General features: G+C 51.6%; 6 protein-coding genes across 6 annotated transcripts; 3 read left to right on the top strand and 3 right to left on the bottom strand.

Annotated features, from left to right (window-relative positions):
- Positions 1 to 456: 456 nt before the first annotated feature.
- On the top strand, positions 457 to 2673 carry ASPBRDRAFT_58041 (uncharacterized protein; the record flags this gene model as incomplete). Its single annotated transcript, XM_067627836.1, has 6 exons — positions 457 to 472; positions 524 to 792; positions 897 to 1066; positions 1197 to 1326; positions 1383 to 1751; positions 1807 to 2673. 6 exons carry the CDS (start codon positions 457 to 459, stop codon positions 2671 to 2673), a joined length of 1821 nt encoding a protein of 606 aa, XP_067475947.1.
- A 639-nt stretch (positions 2674 to 3312) lies between these two features.
- ASPBRDRAFT_33286 (DUF1770 domain-containing protein) lies at positions 3313 to 4101 on the bottom strand (the record flags this gene model as incomplete). The annotated part of the gene is made up of 3 exons (XM_067623103.1): positions 3313 to 3360; positions 3485 to 3679; positions 3790 to 4101. 3 exons carry the CDS (start codon positions 4099 to 4101, stop codon positions 3313 to 3315), a joined length of 555 nt encoding a protein of 184 aa, XP_067475946.1.
- Positions 4102 to 4357: 256 nt separating this feature from the next.
- ASPBRDRAFT_46885 (adenosine kinase) lies at positions 4358 to 6053 on the top strand. The gene is made up of 7 exons (XM_067625736.1): positions 4358 to 4535; positions 4628 to 4643; positions 4715 to 4868; positions 4940 to 5281; positions 5338 to 5675; positions 5739 to 5852; positions 5924 to 6053. The coding sequence occupies exons 1-7, from the start codon at positions 4484 to 4486 to the stop codon at positions 5967 to 5969; spliced, it is 1062 nt and encodes a 353-aa protein (XP_067475945.1). The 5' UTR covers positions 4358 to 4483; the 3' UTR covers positions 5970 to 6053.
- Positions 6054 to 7096: 1043 nt separating this feature from the next.
- On the bottom strand, positions 7097 to 10146 carry ASPBRDRAFT_133555 (uncharacterized protein; the record flags this gene model as incomplete). The annotated part of the gene is made up of 8 exons (XM_067618526.1): positions 7097 to 8131; positions 8193 to 8743; positions 8798 to 8949; positions 8995 to 9388; positions 9453 to 9630; positions 9689 to 9815; positions 9916 to 10002; positions 10118 to 10146. The coding sequence occupies 8 exons, from the start codon at positions 10144 to 10146 to the stop codon at positions 7097 to 7099; spliced, it is 2553 nt and encodes an 850-aa protein (XP_067475944.1).
- Positions 10147 to 11133: 987 nt separating this feature from the next.
- Positions 11134 to 12575, top strand: ASPBRDRAFT_209910 (uncharacterized protein). Its single transcript, XM_067621882.1, has 4 exons — positions 11134 to 11163; positions 11244 to 11753; positions 11837 to 11926; positions 11980 to 12575. The coding sequence occupies exons 2-4, from the start codon at positions 11418 to 11420 to the stop codon at positions 12307 to 12309; spliced, it is 756 nt and encodes a 251-aa protein (XP_067475943.1). The 5' UTR covers positions 11134 to 11163; positions 11244 to 11417; the 3' UTR covers positions 12310 to 12575.
- A 335-nt stretch (positions 12576 to 12910) lies between these two features.
- Positions 12911 to 15689, bottom strand: ASPBRDRAFT_133102 (FTFMHR domain-containing protein; the record flags this gene model as incomplete). Its single annotated transcript, XM_067618496.1, has 3 exons — positions 12911 to 15362; positions 15427 to 15481; positions 15557 to 15689. The coding sequence occupies 3 exons, from the start codon at positions 15687 to 15689 to the stop codon at positions 12911 to 12913; spliced, it is 2640 nt and encodes an 879-aa protein (XP_067475942.1).
- Positions 15690 to 16004: the final 315 nt, after the last annotated feature.

The following is a 16004-nucleotide window of genomic DNA, read 5'->3' as shown; positions in this document are numbered from 1 at the left end:
CATCTTGGATGACTGCCACGAGGTCATCCTGGCATCTCTACACCAGCAGGGTGCTTAATGTGGATCGACAAACCGTCTTTGTCACGTCCGGGTCGCGGGATGTTGACAATTTCTTGCAGGACTGGATGTCTGCTTAAAAGGGTCGCCCCAAATCTCCTCTGAAATGAGATAAGGGCAGTACCAGATGCCCCAGGATCTAAATCGCGCCGTTTGACGATTAGTTGCAATCGTTCGTGGTTGCGGCGGACTTTCGGGTAGTATTGATCTATTTAGACATCTGAATTTCATCATACTAAGCTGCTTTGCACATAATGACCCTCTTATCGATGACATTGTCTGAACGTAGTCTGTTCCGCGGACCTTTCGCGCGTTTGACGGAGCCCAGTTTTCGCGATAGCGAATGTGTTACTCCTGATTGGGTGTTGATCATCCCTGGATAAGGGCTGCCTCTCGATGATGCCAGACAGGCCAGGCGCGTAAAAGCCGCGCTCCAACCAAAGTAGGTAGCAGTAGCGTAAAGTAGAACTTCTGCCGCGGATTCGCCCGCTCTGTCTTGCCTCACCACCACCACCTGCGGACAGCAACACAAACATGTCGAACATGTCCCTCTCAGACTCGGACCTATCGTCGCTTTCGTCGGCGCCTCCGTCCGATGAAGAAACGGGCTCTATGGCCATTGAGGAGCCCGTAGGCATCGCGAAATACTTCAAGAAGGAGTCCGAATCTCCGCCGCCGAAGCGGGAGCCCTCACCACCCCACGAATATGTGTTGGCGGATAATCCAGATATTGCAGTATGTTCCCCCGGGGTTCTATGGTTGCGAGGACGCCTTTGAAGCTCTTTAGACGCGTTTGGCACGTTCCTTGAACTTGTTTGCTGACCTGTCGCAATGTGTAGTTCATTGTAATGTTCCGTGCGCGTTTTCACGATGCGTTCCCGCGATCTACACCACACTTTGGACCACAAGATGTTGAACGAGGCGTCGCGGAGTCTCCTCCGGGCGATCATATTGAGAGACTGTTATGTGCATTTCTTGGATTGGTATTGAACCGGAAGAAGGATGTCGAGTATGGCTGCCTCTTACACCCCAGACCCTACACGCTTGGAAGATACACCTCGGGGAGCTCCTTTTCGACCGCATATGTGCCAATGCTGGTATCCATACATCAATAGCTAACTTGCTCCATCAATGCGCAGTCGGAATCATTACCAGCGTCCCTTGGAAGAGGCGATCCAAACTCATGCATCTCAGTGGCCTAAGGCTTGGCAAGGCAAGAACCCTCTGCACGGGGGTCGCACTTTCGCAACCATGTCGCCAGAAGAACGCGTACGTCGCATGAAGAGAATCGAAGCTACTGAGAGCTTGCTACTGACATTACCTAGTTGCTGTTATTGAGATCCTTGATCCTCTGGTCCCTCGCCTCGTCCGACGCCATCCAAGCTAAAATCAAAGAGTCCTACAAACAGGCACGCCACGAAGATGACCTAAATCAACCACTTTCCGTCCAACCGTGGGGCCGCGACGGCCTCAAGCGCAGATACTGGCTCATCGAAGGATTGGATGATACACATTTCAGACTGTACCGGGAGGGCAACCCAGCCCTCAAGAATGTTACTTGGTGGAGCGTGGCAGGAAATATCCCTGAGTTGAAGGCAGTTGCAGACAGGCTTGATGGCGAGAAAAGTATCCACTCCAAGAAACTCAGTGAGAGGATAAGGAACTCTATACCCCGCTTTGAGGGCTCAGAGGAGGTAAGCTGCTGCTGTTGTTTTGTGGTCCTTTCCCTCGGTGCTTACTAGTTGGCAGAAACGCAAGCGTCGAGATTACCGGATCGCACGGAAGGCGGCATTCACTCGGCCAGAGCCTGGCTTCTCCTTATATGAAGGCCGTACACGCGGAAAGAAACTGAAATACACCTACTCCGATGATGAGGACATCTTCTCTGATGGCCTTCCTTCAACGCGGCGCTCAACGCGCAACACCTCGGGGATTTCCACACCCCCAGAGCCAGCCGGCCCTAGATTCACAGCCAGTGGTAGGCAAATACGGTCCCGCGCAGGCGGCCTGTACGGTGAGACGCTGTTGAGTGGACAACGCGAGGACGGCGACGCTGGCGACGAGGGTAGACCCTCAACGGGTCGGACGACTCGGGCAAATGGGAATACAGAGTACGACGATGATGAGATGGACGAAGGTTCGGAAGCAGGTCAATCCAGCGGGAATGAATGGCAAGGAGGCGAAGGCGAGGAAGAGGAGGACAACGAGTTTGAGGGCGACGACGAAGAGGAGCTGAGTGGTGATGAAGCAGTGGTGAACGGAGAAACGCCAAGCCTTGTGGTACAACTCAGGTACAATAAGGACAAGGCTCCAAGTAGCCCCAATGGACCAGCAGAGGAACCCTTACAGCAAGATCCGAAGAGCAAGGAGGATATGGCTAGACCGGTCACGGCGACCGGTACCGAAAATGCACTGCAAGGACAACCACCCCCCGCGGTGAACGGGCAATCCGCCACGGCACAGAGCTCCCAACCAGACGTGGTCGCAAAGACTGTATCTGATGCTGCGGCCAACGCAGCTATTTCCGCAGGTCAGGATGCCACCACAACTGGCGCTTCTGCCAGGGTTGATGTATCGCAACCGACGGCGACTGAGACGCAGAAGCAAACAGCCTAAGATAAACGAAATGCTGGGCAAGGCACATATACCATTACGAAGTACCAATGGTCGATTCCTCAAGAGTGGCCGATTCCCCGGTCTTGATAGAATTATCCACCGGAATACATTTACTTGTCAGACTTGAGATATAACTCGCTCGCACTTGTTCTTCGAGGCGTTCTGTTCGTGGGTGAAATTTGTCGGGTCAGCTCTGCGGAAAAATTAGTGCTGTTATTAGAAATGCGATGTGTGGTATGGAGCTTTCGCGTGATTGCTATAGAAGCAGTCGTGATCATGCCGTGTATTGCTCGGTATTAGGGAAATGAGGGATTATCTAAACCCCAAGACATGATCTGTCATACAATATGAAATACCAGATGGACGGACCTCTTGCCGGGGCTGCTATGCGCTATGTACAGTACTTAAATTGCAAGCTTGGGATGGAAACAATAGAAGCCTCGTATCTCTCAGGGTCGACACCAGAACGTGTGTAAAGTAAAAGCCACAAATAACTGAAGCTAGTATCAATCGATGCTCACTGATCTGAAAAATAATAAAACGCCATACGCTAAACTCCCCAAATGCAGACTTTACTAGAAACACTCACCCCATCAATCTCTTTGACAACCAGACAAATGAGTTCAAGAAAGAAACAACCTAGTCAGCACCGGCATTTGAGAACTGGGCCGTGTAGAACTGCAAAAACTCCGCAAATGTCAGTGTCCGTCTCGTCAACATATACAACCGAATACTTTGGTATGAGAAGCATCTCGAGAATCGCGAAAAGAGAAAACAATGGGAATGAATGAACGGGGATATGTGCACTCACGTCTTCCACCTTCGCAGCCATGTGAGGATCCCTAGCCGACCGCAGGGGAGGCAGCTTCCAGTTATTCACCTCATACCACCATCTCCGGATCTTGCTACCGAGTGTCTGACCACTGAGGGACGCGTTACGATTCCAGAATCGCCAGCCGGAGAGAGCGAGAGTCCAGACAGTGCCCTGGATCAGAGGGAGGAGGACCTATAGACAGCCAATTCGTGTCAGTTTTTGGAAAGCCCCTTTTGCTTCCGCCTGATATTATTTCCAGTGGAATCTTGCAGAGCAGGCAGACAGGCAGACAGGTGACCTACCTGATCTCTGATGGTAATCCAAGCTACTCGGCCCCAGGTATCAGCTCCCCGCAAGCTGGCGAGATAGCTCTGTTCGAAGCGCAGATCGGGCAATGGGGGCAGCTGGTGTCGTCGCGGGACGGGCTTGATCATGCGGTGAGGGTCGACGATGTCGGAGGGGATACTGCCTGCTTCGGAGTGGACATCATCTTCCACGACGGGCTGCTTCTCGGAGGCTGCGGTTGGCGGGTTGACGTCGTGTTCCGGGGACGGCTCCGGGTTGATGGAGGCGGTTTGGATGACTTCGGGGATTTGGAGGGCGGGATCAGTCATGATGGCTGGTGGTATGGCTTGAAAGAATATGTCTCTTAAGTATGATGGGGGATGTTTCGGACACGCGGGGTTTAACACCGGGTGGACTTTGAGACTTGCAGATAGTAAGATTGAGAGTATAGACTAGTTAACGTGAGGAATGATGGGATACTCCGGGCACGGAGTAACTTGTTGGTTCCTGCGGCCAATCAGCGGGAGGCAGTCATTACGCCCGCCTTTTTTGGATTCTGCATGGCTGCCCCTCCTTGACTTGGTATATCTCGCTGCTGCTCTCTCTCTTCCTCTCTCTCTTCTCTTCTTTCTTCCCTTCTTCTCACCCTCTATATCCTCCCTTGTCCTTTTTTATATTCTATACCCTTTTCTCTCCCCCATTCTCTCCACAATGGCTGCTCCTCAAGGTTACCCTCTTCTGTGCCTGGAGAACCCCCTCCTTGGTGCGTGAGATCTCCCTTCTTACTGCTTACTATCCCCCGATCTTACACTGTTCAATGGATTAACATATGGCATTCTCTATTGCTTCTTATAGACATTCAGGCTGTTGGGTATGTCACTACTTCCGGAAATTCTATCCCATAATCAATCTCTCTTTTACGTATCCTAACAATGTCACTAGTGATGCTGCCCTTCTCCAGAAGTATGGCCTGAAGGACAACGATGCTATCCTTGCCGAGGAAAACCACATGGGCCTTTACGAGGAGCTGTTCGCCAAGCACGATGTCAAGCTGATCGCTGGTGGTGCTGCCCAGAACACTGCCCGTGGTGCCCAGGTACATAGATTACCCCGAACCCTACCCTCCACCAAGGTACATGGACGGATGTTAACGTGATGCCGAACTAGTACGCTCTTCCCGCCAACTCCGTCTGCTACATCGGATGTGTCGGCCGTGATAAGTACGCCGATATCCTGAAGGAGGCTTGCGAGCAGGCCGGTGTCCACACCGAGTACCGTGTCGATGATGCCCAGCCCACCGGCAAGTGCGGTGTCATCATCACCGGCCACAACCGCAGCATGTGCACCCACCTTGCTGCCGCCAACGAGTACAAGATCGAGCACCTGAAGCAGCCTCACATCTGGTCTCTCGTTGAGAAGGCCCAGTTCTACTACGTTGGTGGTTTCCACCTTACCGTCTGTGTTCCTGCCATCCAGGCCCTCGGTGAGGAAGCTGCTGCTAAGAACAAGGTATGGTCAACCCCGGATGCTTTCGTTGACAGCATACTGACCAGGACCTATTACAGGTCTTCATGCTCAACCTCTCTGCTCCCTTCATCGCCCAGTTCTTCAAGGACCAGCTGGACAGCGTCCTGCCCTATACCGACTACACCTTCTGTAACGAGACCGAGGCTCGTGCTTTCTCCGAGAGCCACAGCTGGGGCACCGACGATGTTGTTGAGATCGCCAAGAAGCTGGCTCAGCTCCCCAAGAAGAACACCAACCGTCCCCGTGTCGCCATCGTGACCCAGGGCACTCTCCCCACCGTCGCTGCCACCGTTAAGCCCAACGGCGAGGTCGAGGTCAAGGAGATCCCCGTCCGCGAGATCCCCAAGGACAGCATCAACGACACCAACGGTGCCGGGTAAGTACAGAAACCTCCTATACAACCTAAGCCACAGGAAATTGGTCTCTAATCGCCACACAGTGACGCTTTCTGCGGTGGTTTCTGCGCCGGTATCGTCCAGGGCAAGTCTCTCGAAGACAGCATCGACATGGGCCAGTGGCTTGCTTCCCTCAGCATCCAGGAGCTGGGTGCCTCGTAAGTCGCCTGAACTAACCACCCCGTCTATCCTGTCTGGCAGTGACTGACTCGAAATGTCCGATCTCTAGTTTCCCCTTCCCCAAGCAGGCCTACACCCCTATCAACCGCTCCTAAGCATCTTCATCAAACCCACCTTCGGGACTGTGGAGCCATAGCTGATACCTTTCTCTCTCACATCTACCAAAAATTTCCTTTTTTCTCTTCTCCAAAAATTCAACCTTCTATACCCCCTCACGTCCTTGACTTAACGTCTTAGACTATGCTGTTTTCATCAACGGTTTATGTATGCGGATCCTCGCTATCACGCTTCCCTTTGGGTTTTCTTTTACGATGGATAGATATTGCAGAATTGCAGATGATGACGTTCTCAACAACGATTTAATGAAGGATTTTATCTTTGTTGTATATATATACTATATATCCACACGAAAATAGAGTCGAACCTATAGTTCTCATGATTGAGGGTTATCTTGTGACGTTCTTGGTTTAAGATAAGGCATTGTGATGTCATTTGTAGTATTGATATAACATCCTATGGTATGAGGCCGGAAACGGGTAGGAACAGAACATGAGTAGAAAATCAAGTCATAGTATGACAAAAGACTGAGATGGAGTGAGATAAGTATGATATGGATGAGATGAAATCTTGTAACGCTTGCGTGTGCACATTCCATCCATGCCATGGCCTCATATATAGATAGCTAGCTAGCTGCATGCAATTTGATCATTCTGACCGCCTCGCCTTCATCATCAGCGCACAAGTGTTAAGACCTTGAGATCATTATCATCATCGTCATCATCATATCCCAGGCAGAGTCAAATTCTCACAAACGAGCCTTCCCCTTTATCCATTCTTTGATAACCCACCGGTAACGGCCATGGGCGGACGAGCATGGTCCAATCCTATGGTTTGTCTGTCATATGTCCTGGTCACGCCTTGTCGGGACTGAACTGTGGTAATGAGTGACAAAGGGCCTGCAGAGAAACGACAGTTCTCCTGTCTTTTCCCGCCAAGTCTTCCTTTACCAGCATGATCCGACTACAAGAGAATGCAGAGCCCGGAGATAGATGGGTCAAGACGGTCACTCAGTCATCTAGACAGACAGCTAGGCAGTCTGACCAGCCAGTGGAGATCGCATGTTTCCTCAATCCCGCCCACATTACTGCGGAGGAGGTGTTGAGACATTCGAGTAGCCACACTGACTCACCACAAACCTGGTTGAGTGGCCAAGTCTTTATGATCAGCCTCCATGGCCGCAGGGAGGAGTCTGCCCAATGGCACCATATTGTGTAGCGGGTTTACGAGTGTTGGTAAACCCGGAACTGGGGAACCCGGCTCCGGAGGGGAAACTGCTGGCGATAAATGCATTGTTGGCCCACGATGCATTACTTAGGCCGCTGGACATGGGTTGGCTGGACATTCCTAAGGAACCAGGCGTGTTTGCAGCGGTGTCTCCTAAGGTTCGGTCCCATGAGATTCCAGAAAGGCGGTGGTGCGACGTAGAATGGGGCGAGGGCATCCAAGAGGAGGGTATGGTACTAGGTCCATTGAGCGGACTGTGCCTCGAGGCTTGGTTCATCATGCTATGCCGGAGCATGAGCTCATTAGCAATCATATCCTGAGATGGTAGATGATGATTGGGGCTGGCGATGCTTCCAGGCAGCATAGAAGCCGAGTATTGTTGTCCCAGACCGGGCGGAGTCCGTGGCGAAGGCGCATCACCGAGTTCCGGCGACAGAGCCGTGTTCCAAATGCTTGGAATACCGGGAAGCGCTGGTCGTGGAGTGTAAGAGTGGGAAGACGATACTCGGACGAGAGGTGCAGAACCAGTCACGGGTGGTACGAGTCCAGGAGGAGCAGCAGGGGTCTGCCTGGGAAGGAGATCCTCTTGGAAGATCGCATCTACGCTCGAATCGAAGAACTGGCTGGACGGTCGCTGCTGATTGCTGCTCCGTGGAAAAGCCAGCTGCTCTGGTACGGCCGGGGCATTTTCGTAGGTGTCGGATTCAACCAATCGTTCCACACCTTCAACGATCCGATGCATACTAGCCGACATCGATGCGGAAGCGGCCTGTGACCCACCAAAGACACTCCTAGTGTCCACGTTGTGGCTGGGATCAGGTGCTGCCTTCCGGATGTCGTCCCGTTCGATACTAGCGGAGGAAATCGTATGGTGATGGCCCGAGGGACTGGCAAAGAATTGTGAAGGGAGCCCTTCTTCCTGGTAAATGAAGGTTTTCTTGTCTTCATCGTCCACTAGGGCAATGGGTATTTTCTAAGAAAGTTTGTGGTTAGTATGGCAATCGAGGATAACATTAAGCACGTAGGCTCCATACATTGCTCACGACGAGATCCAAGCCATCAATAACAAATTCGCGTATGCGGTAGAGCATCTCCATGTTGGGGTGATTTCTTTCTACCCCAAGATCGTTCATGCGAGGCTTCTGCTGGCCGGTCGAGCTCAGGTACCTCCGGGAAGTTGCTTCTTTGGATAAAGGCGCGAAACACAAGGTCTCCTCATCCTCTTCCAGCAAATATTCAATCTCAGGCAGATGTACTACATCGAAAGTTGACGCAAGGAGGGTCAAAGTGTTGGCATAGATCTTCCAGAACTCAATTATCTGGACAGCTAGAGGACTGTCCTTTTCCCCTTGATAGGAGACCAACAGGCCGCTGGATATAAGGAGCCAAGAGCTGTAATTCCGTAGCGCTGGAAGGACACGTCGTGCAACAACAGTAACCTTATCCGGCCCGGTTTTGGCGTCATTGTTGCTCGGGTCCTCAACCGCAAACCGTTCGACTTCGGCCAGGAGAATCTGGAGCAATGTGAAGAACGTCTTCACGTTGATCCGCTGGAAGAAGAAGCGGGCATTGGACGTGGAATCTTCTAGTGATATGGATCAATGCACGCCTCTACTGAAGAGAATTTAGAGAAACTTACCACTCGTGTGAGTCCGCGAGAACTCCTCGGCAGCGATGTTGATCAGGCAGAACTTTTGCAAAGTACCTTCCAGAGAGCGTTCCTTCAAATCCACGGCAAGTTGGTTCAGAACTTCACTTTCGAGCTCATCATGTTCAGGGAAATCAATCCCTCTGTAACACTGTGCGTGAAGGTATACAAACCAAGGGGCCAATGACCTGCCAGGGATGCCAGCGTCTTCGGGGCGGATCAACTCTCGTTTGACCCAGGCGTTCATGACCTTCCTGAATTCAATCTCAAGGTTACCCTTGGCCGAAGGATGGGGCTCCTGGGCTGCCAACGCTCTATACAGATGGTAGGTGGCCCTTAGATGGTTCCCATCGGCCAGAGCAATGACCGCCAATTGGTTATGAGGGGCACCGGAGGCTGGGTAGATCAACGTGGCCAGGTCGTAGTAACCGATGGCTGGACCCCAATTGCGGTTCTTGCTAACCAGTTCGGTCTCGCGATAGCGCGACAGGTCTCCGAGACGGATGAGGGTCGAATGGCATGATTGCAGAATGTGCGTTCTGAGGGCTTCGGAAGTTCGGATCGGAGGCTCCGCGGATAGGTCTGAGAAAGAAACATGGCTTCACTCAATGAAGGCCCAGGAAGAAACGGGGATGACAATGCTCACTGTCAGAATTGAATTTCCGCGCGACCTTTTCCAGCTCCGGGATGCCACCGAAGTGGGAGGACAATTGTTGGATGTAGGCTCGATAGAATCGTTGACTTGATTTGATGAACTCGAGGTAGTGTTTCTCGAGCTTCCGTCTTTCTACCGGCTTCTTCTTCTTTCCGCTTTCCTCCCGGAACTATGATGGATTAGACACTGGCGGGCTGCGAACGAGTAGGGTCTCATGCGACACTCACGCGAGAGAGCAGTTTGCGGAATCGGGTGTTGATCTTGAGATGCGCATCCCACAGGCGAGGTTCGACATCGGCGGAGCGGGCAGTCTCGAAGTCTTGAAGGATAGCATTCTGACAAGTAGAGCGGAATCTGCGACGGGGAGGAAGGAAGGATGGAGACGGTTAGATGATTCTGCGCGCACAGAACGCAAAGACCGCAAGACCGCAGGAGGGGGAGGGGATCAACTAACTCCGAAAGGTAATGGGAGATTTCAGCAAACGTGGGCTCTTTCTCGGCAAGGCTCTTGAGGAGCTCCTTTTCGACTTCGAGCGCAGTTCTGTAGGAAGCGGGATTTGGCATTAGAGACACGGGTCCACACAAGGTTTGGAGAACAAGAAGAATAATTGTAAAAAAGATGTTGTCAGCAAGAAACCGGAGAGGGGAATACTGACTGCCACGTATCTTGGAACGCGGACGCCATGCTCAGGACCAAGAAAGATCACACCCGTGTCAGTCTAACGGTGACATTCGCCCGTCAGATGGCTATGGCTGGCTGGGAGTCTGCGGGCGACAGGAACAGTGAACGAGCCATCAGTCAGTAAGACTAGTATATACAGAAAGACGAAGGAGGGCGTGGAGGGCGGTCAAGACTTCGGAGTGACAGCCACTGGAAGTGAAGGGAAGAAGGAGGATGCGGATGCAGCGATGAGGATGGACCCCGAAGCGCGAAGACGAACAACGGAGGGGTTCGCGGCCGCCGCTCGTTGGAGAGAAAATCCCATATCACGGGAACTTTTCGACGCTCGTCCGAAAATTGGTTGAATGGCTCGGGATGCTTTGCCCGGCCGTCCCTTTTGTGTGGCTAGTGATGGTCAATCAAAGAGTGTGATTGGCTGGATGGGGTTGTGGCTGGTGATCCGGTTCAGGCACCGAACCGTCTTGCTTCTTCCTTCTTCTTTTACAATACGAGACGCCATTACCTGATTCGCAATCTTTGATCTTGTGATAGATACACAAATACTTGCTATGCGGTATTTTAGTAGTTCCCGGATATACTTCGATGTTTATGTTACATTTCAGCTGGATGGGAACCTGAGGATCCACACTGCAGATACTCATTGCAGAGAAGATCCCTATACTATTAGCACTATGTGTGCATATCGCATACTCCAATCGAATATTCTTACGGAATTGCCTCTTATTTTCAGTCCTCCATATACCATTTCATACTACTATCATCTTCAAGTCGTAAGTACTAACTCTCCTGGTATATCTCCGTCACAAAAGTACTCAAACCACCTTCCGGACTTTCCATCATCCTCCACTAAGAGCGGAAGCTATGACATCCGCTAAAAAAGTATCCCACCTCCGATCTAGAACAAATCCAGCCTAGTGGCTCACCAAATATTCGCTGGGCATTCCTCCATATTCCATTCTCTATACTATAACTAACAATAACACTATCACAGTCCTGTAGATATCGACATCATACTTGAATATAGATGTAAGCAACCAACCACCATCTCAGCATTTTAAAACCTCCCTCTACAGCCAAGAAACCTATCTAACCTCAACTAGACAGAAGAACCCACTACAACCCAAATCTGCACACTGCAGCCCATCCAACCAACTAAATCAACCCTGGCCTATCACAGTCTCCCAAACACTTCACCATCATCCACAACCACCAGCAACAACAACCACAACGCCACTCCATCCTTTTGAAAAAGAAAAGAAAAAGAAAAAAGAAAGATGTCCAAACGCTCACGCAGCACATCCCCATCTTCATCACCATCACCCTCACCCTCACCACTCCCCGTTGAGGTCTGCCCCAACCCCAAGATCCCCTCCCTAGACCCCACAGCCATACCTCCAAACCAAGAAGTCATGCACTGCTCCCTACCGCCGCATCGGGAAACAATCTCATTTACTTCCTACGAAGACTACGAGGTGCATTACCGCCAAGCACACGTAAACCGATGTTCGCAGTGCGGAAAGAATTTCCCTACGGAGAGGTTTTTGAATCTTCATATTGAGGAGAATCATGATGCCTTGGTGGCGACCAGGAGGGAGAGGGGGGAGAAGACTGTATGTATCATTCCCCATTTCACCCATTCTACCATCAAGTCTCCAACATTCCAATGTTAATGGTATGGTATATATACGTGCAGTATGCATGCTTCGTCGAAGACTGCGACAGGGTGTGCTCTACGCCTCAGAAACGCAGATTGCATTTGATTGATAAGCATATGTTTCATAAGGTATGATATTAACTGAAATGATATATCCCGTCGTGGCTAATATACAAATCCAGACATACAATTTCTACATTGTAAACGACGGCATCGATAAGCAGACCTCACTCCTGAGGACGCCGCATGACCATCGTCGGCGGTTATCAGCGGCTACTGGTCCTGCTTCACCAAAGGAGGGCCGATTACGGAATCGTCAGACTTCCATATCTCAGGCTAATTCTGGTGCCAATGCTCAGAGAGGCTCCCCATCCGCTTCACGGCCAGATGCAGCAGCAGCAGCAGATGATGATGAGGGGATTGCGGAGCTGGAGAGATCTATGTCTGCGTTGCGGTTTGTTCCAGCTAGTGTGGCGAGGGGTCGGGGGAAGGTGGGGAAGCAGAAGTCTTGATTTCTGATTTTGGGAGGATTTGATGGATTGTTTTGGTGAGTAATAGTGGGCTACGGATGGACTGTAGCTTTATTACTTTGATACCCGCTTCTTGCAACACACAACGCTTTTATTAATACCCGGTTCATTCAATTGGAGAGCGGTCTCGTGCCCGAAGTAATCATTCATGAAGCTAATAAGAGTAGGGACGTTAGTGGTCGCTCCCTTGCCTTTGGTAGACTTCCTGCAGGTGGAAGGCTGGAATCTTGTGCCAACAAAGATGATAACGACACCCAGGAGCCGCTCTCCCCCAGAAAAGAAAGCATAACAGTTTATGTACACGGAAGAAACTATGGAAATAAAGATGTCATATCCGTGAAGACATGGGTATACAACAACACCAGCAACTACCTAAGGAAAACAGAAAGTCAAAGTGTCATTAGCAGATAGGGCAGTTCAGTCATTTGGTCAAATCAAGCAGCCGAGAGAAAAGAAGAAAGAAAAAAAGAAGAACCATAGACGCTGTTGGGTCTCCAGCGTTGGAAAAATAGAGTATTGCTTGAGAAGGTGGCGTGGGCCTCGAATTTAAGGCGCCAGTCCAAACTTAGAGCGAGATGGACAGCTACATCTGCGTCTCTAAGAAATCGGCATAGGTATCGAGACTCGACCCAACTAGATCCACAATCGCCCAGCTTGTGTTCCCTTTGAAGGTCCGTGCCCAAACACGCACGATAGCAACGCTCAGTTGCTTCGCTTTGTAGGGGTTGGCAATAAAGTCCAGGTCGGGCGCCCCAGGGGGATCAACAGCCATGTCGGTTTCATCCATCATACTTTTGATCCATAGAAGCAGCTTTCGCTCGTGCTCTGATAGTCTCTGCTCAGCCTGAGTTACTGGTATTGACAGCAGCCAGCGACTAAGGAGGAAAGCACACTCCAAACTACACAGCGAGTGCTGGATGCTCCAAAAGAACGAATGTGTTCGGGCCACAAAGTCAATACCTAGGCGGACTGGAATCGAAAGTGCATGGGCCGAATGCAAAAGAGCCATGATCAGACGGGGACTCCGTGCTACCGGTGGGGATTCACCCAGAGCTCTTGCGATTTGCAAGGGATCTTGCGTGATAAGACGACGACAAGGTCCCAAGTCGACATGCAATCGGATATAAGCAAGCCCAAGAAGGGCAGTAGACGTGAATGCTATCGGACCTGCCGGATTTTGAGGATCAATGCTAGATTCGGGTGTGCGTTTCCACAACGCCTTCCAGGCACTCAGAGAATTGTCCAGAGCGGACAGGTCTTCTTGACGTAAACTGGTCCCATGCATACTTGGAGCAGAGAGGCAGAGCTGACGTGCGAAGAATATTTGCTGAATAATAGCGTGTATCAGGATATAGTTCCCAAGAGGAGATATCGGCGCCGAAGCGCTGGAAGTACTGGACTTGAAGAAAAGCCTGGCAAAAGCCTCCTGAAAGGAGACTTCTGGGCCATGCCTCGTGCGGAGGACACGGCGCCACTGAGCCGCATTTGAGGCCTTCCAGACGTCGTGTGAACAGGGCATGTTCAGCTTCAGTTCGGCGTTGAGGATCAGAGGGGGGATGTTGTACATGATGGAGTGGAGGTTGAAGAAGCAATAAACAATGAATTTGGTCCGCCGGTTGCCTTCCCGTCGGATCCAATCTTCCCAGTTGTTTGGGTCGGGACTAGGAGGTGGCTCGACGAGACCATGCTCTCTAACGAGCCTCGCCAGCGTACTCTGGAGGGAGAGCATTTCTCGTAACAACTCTGGGTGCCGTTCCCACGAAGCAAACACTGTAAGCAGAAGAAAGGTTCGAATCACTTCCATGTGAGCATCCGAATCTTCGGGTGCATATCCGGAAGGATCCGCTGGGTATAGAGTAGGATGCTGCTGCTGCTGAAACGGGCTACTAGTATGGTTCGAAGTAGCGGACGAGCCGCGAGAGTTGTGGAATCCAGATGCCGGTGACAGGAAGTTCCAGGTCGGACAAGCCACTTGCTTACTGTCTCGGCGGTGGAGACGCTGGAGCAGGATGGCCTTGGCTGCGTGAAATAGCTCTATTCCTCGATTGTTCTCAAACCGATAGTGAGACCCCGCAGCCGCCAGCGCGAGAGTGAGCTCGGGTGAGCATTTGGCGACGGAGAGTGTAGGGACATGAATGAAAGGAAGGTGCTCGTTCAAGCCGTTAATATAGCCAGCAAAGAACCGAGACAGTGCGTGTCTCGAAGGTGGAATGAAGTTTTTCGGAAGAATGTAAGCGAACTCATCGAGTTTCGATAGGAAGACCTGACGGTCTGCGTTCGATATATCCCAGGCAGGGCGAGGTCCTTCATCACCAAAGCCGAGACGGTCATCCACATCGTGAGGTTCAGGCTGCAAAGACGGTAGCCGTGATCCAAAATTAGAAAATGACGGCTGTTCATCAGCTGCAGTCCGCGGGTCACTCATGAGCTCGGGTCCAAGTCTGCCCATCTCACGGATGGGTGGCTTTGAGTCCATTGGCAAGGTAGTCGGAAGAATCGGATCTTCAACCGTGGAGAAGACGCCAGAGTCCCAGTCAGACGACAGACCTACGCTCTCCAAGAAGACAGTGAAGTCTTGAACGGGGTCTCCTAAGTCAGCAAGATCCAGGATGGAGGGTTCGACGCCATAGTTATCGGTTATCGCTCTCTCTGGGACGTGGGGAAGCGGCTGCGAGGTGCCCACGTTCTGGGAAGACTTGCGGATCGATTCGAGACTCTCCTGCTCACCCTCCAGGGCAACATGACTTGCAGCGTGGGAAAGGAGGTTCAAGTCATATCCCCAAGAAGGGTTGAAGTGAGTCGTTTCCACAATCGGGGGAGGCTGCACCTGCACCTCGGGTGGAGGCGGCGGCACGGGCTGGGTGTGAATAGGGACGGCGTCGGCCAGCTCTAGCATGCGGGACTCATGGTGAGTGGGCTGTAATATGGGAGGAGGTTGGGTCTGAGGGACATCGTGGTTGTTTTGAGCACGATGCTCCCGGTTGGCTGCGGTCTCAGTTGGATGGACTAGCCGCTCATGTCGTACGAGCAGATCACTATTGAAATTTCCCCCCCATATTAGCGCGGGGTGGCTGCGATGCAACGCGGGCAGCAACTTACCTCCTCGCGAAAGATTTGGAGCAGATATCACATGAGAAGGGCTTCTCCTTGGTATCTAGATGACACAGGTCAGTTATCGCGTCTGTGGGAAGGCCACAGGCAGCCGGGAAAGGCTTCAGGGTTACTCAACGGGTGCGGAGATGGCGCTGGAGGTGTTCCAGGCGCGCAAACGAGCGACTGCAATATTCACACGACAAGGACTTGCGATGGGCGGGAGTGCTCTTCTTCCTCACTTTTCCCGGGGTGCCTCTGTCGTCCTCCATGGCGAATTGCCTTGGAATTGGACCATGTCCTTAGATGGGATTACAGGCGAGCGGGGAAGAAAAACTGTGGGGTTCAACATGAGGGGGTTTTGCGAGTTGCTGGTCACGTGGGTGCCCTCCCGCTGCCTTCCGCCCAAGTAAAAAAAAGCCCTACTACTTAAGCAATAGTTAACTACTGTGTGGACTGTGGAGGCCACTCCTGCCAGTCAATTTGAAGTCACTTTCCCCGCGACATGTCCCTGTCGGTCTTCAACATTCAACGTCAAGAACGGGAAGTGCGGGTATTATTGCTGTATTGTGTGCGCCGGTCAGGTC

This window comes from Aspergillus brasiliensis, assembly GCF_001889945.1.
Source record: "Aspergillus brasiliensis CBS 101740 unplaced genomic scaffold ASPBRscaffold_12, whole genome shotgun sequence".
Classification (NCBI taxonomy): domain Eukaryota; kingdom Fungi; phylum Ascomycota; class Eurotiomycetes; order Eurotiales; family Aspergillaceae; genus Aspergillus; species Aspergillus brasiliensis.
The sequence above is the reverse complement of the archived record's forward strand: the minus strand, read 5'-3'. Positions and strand labels throughout refer to the sequence as shown.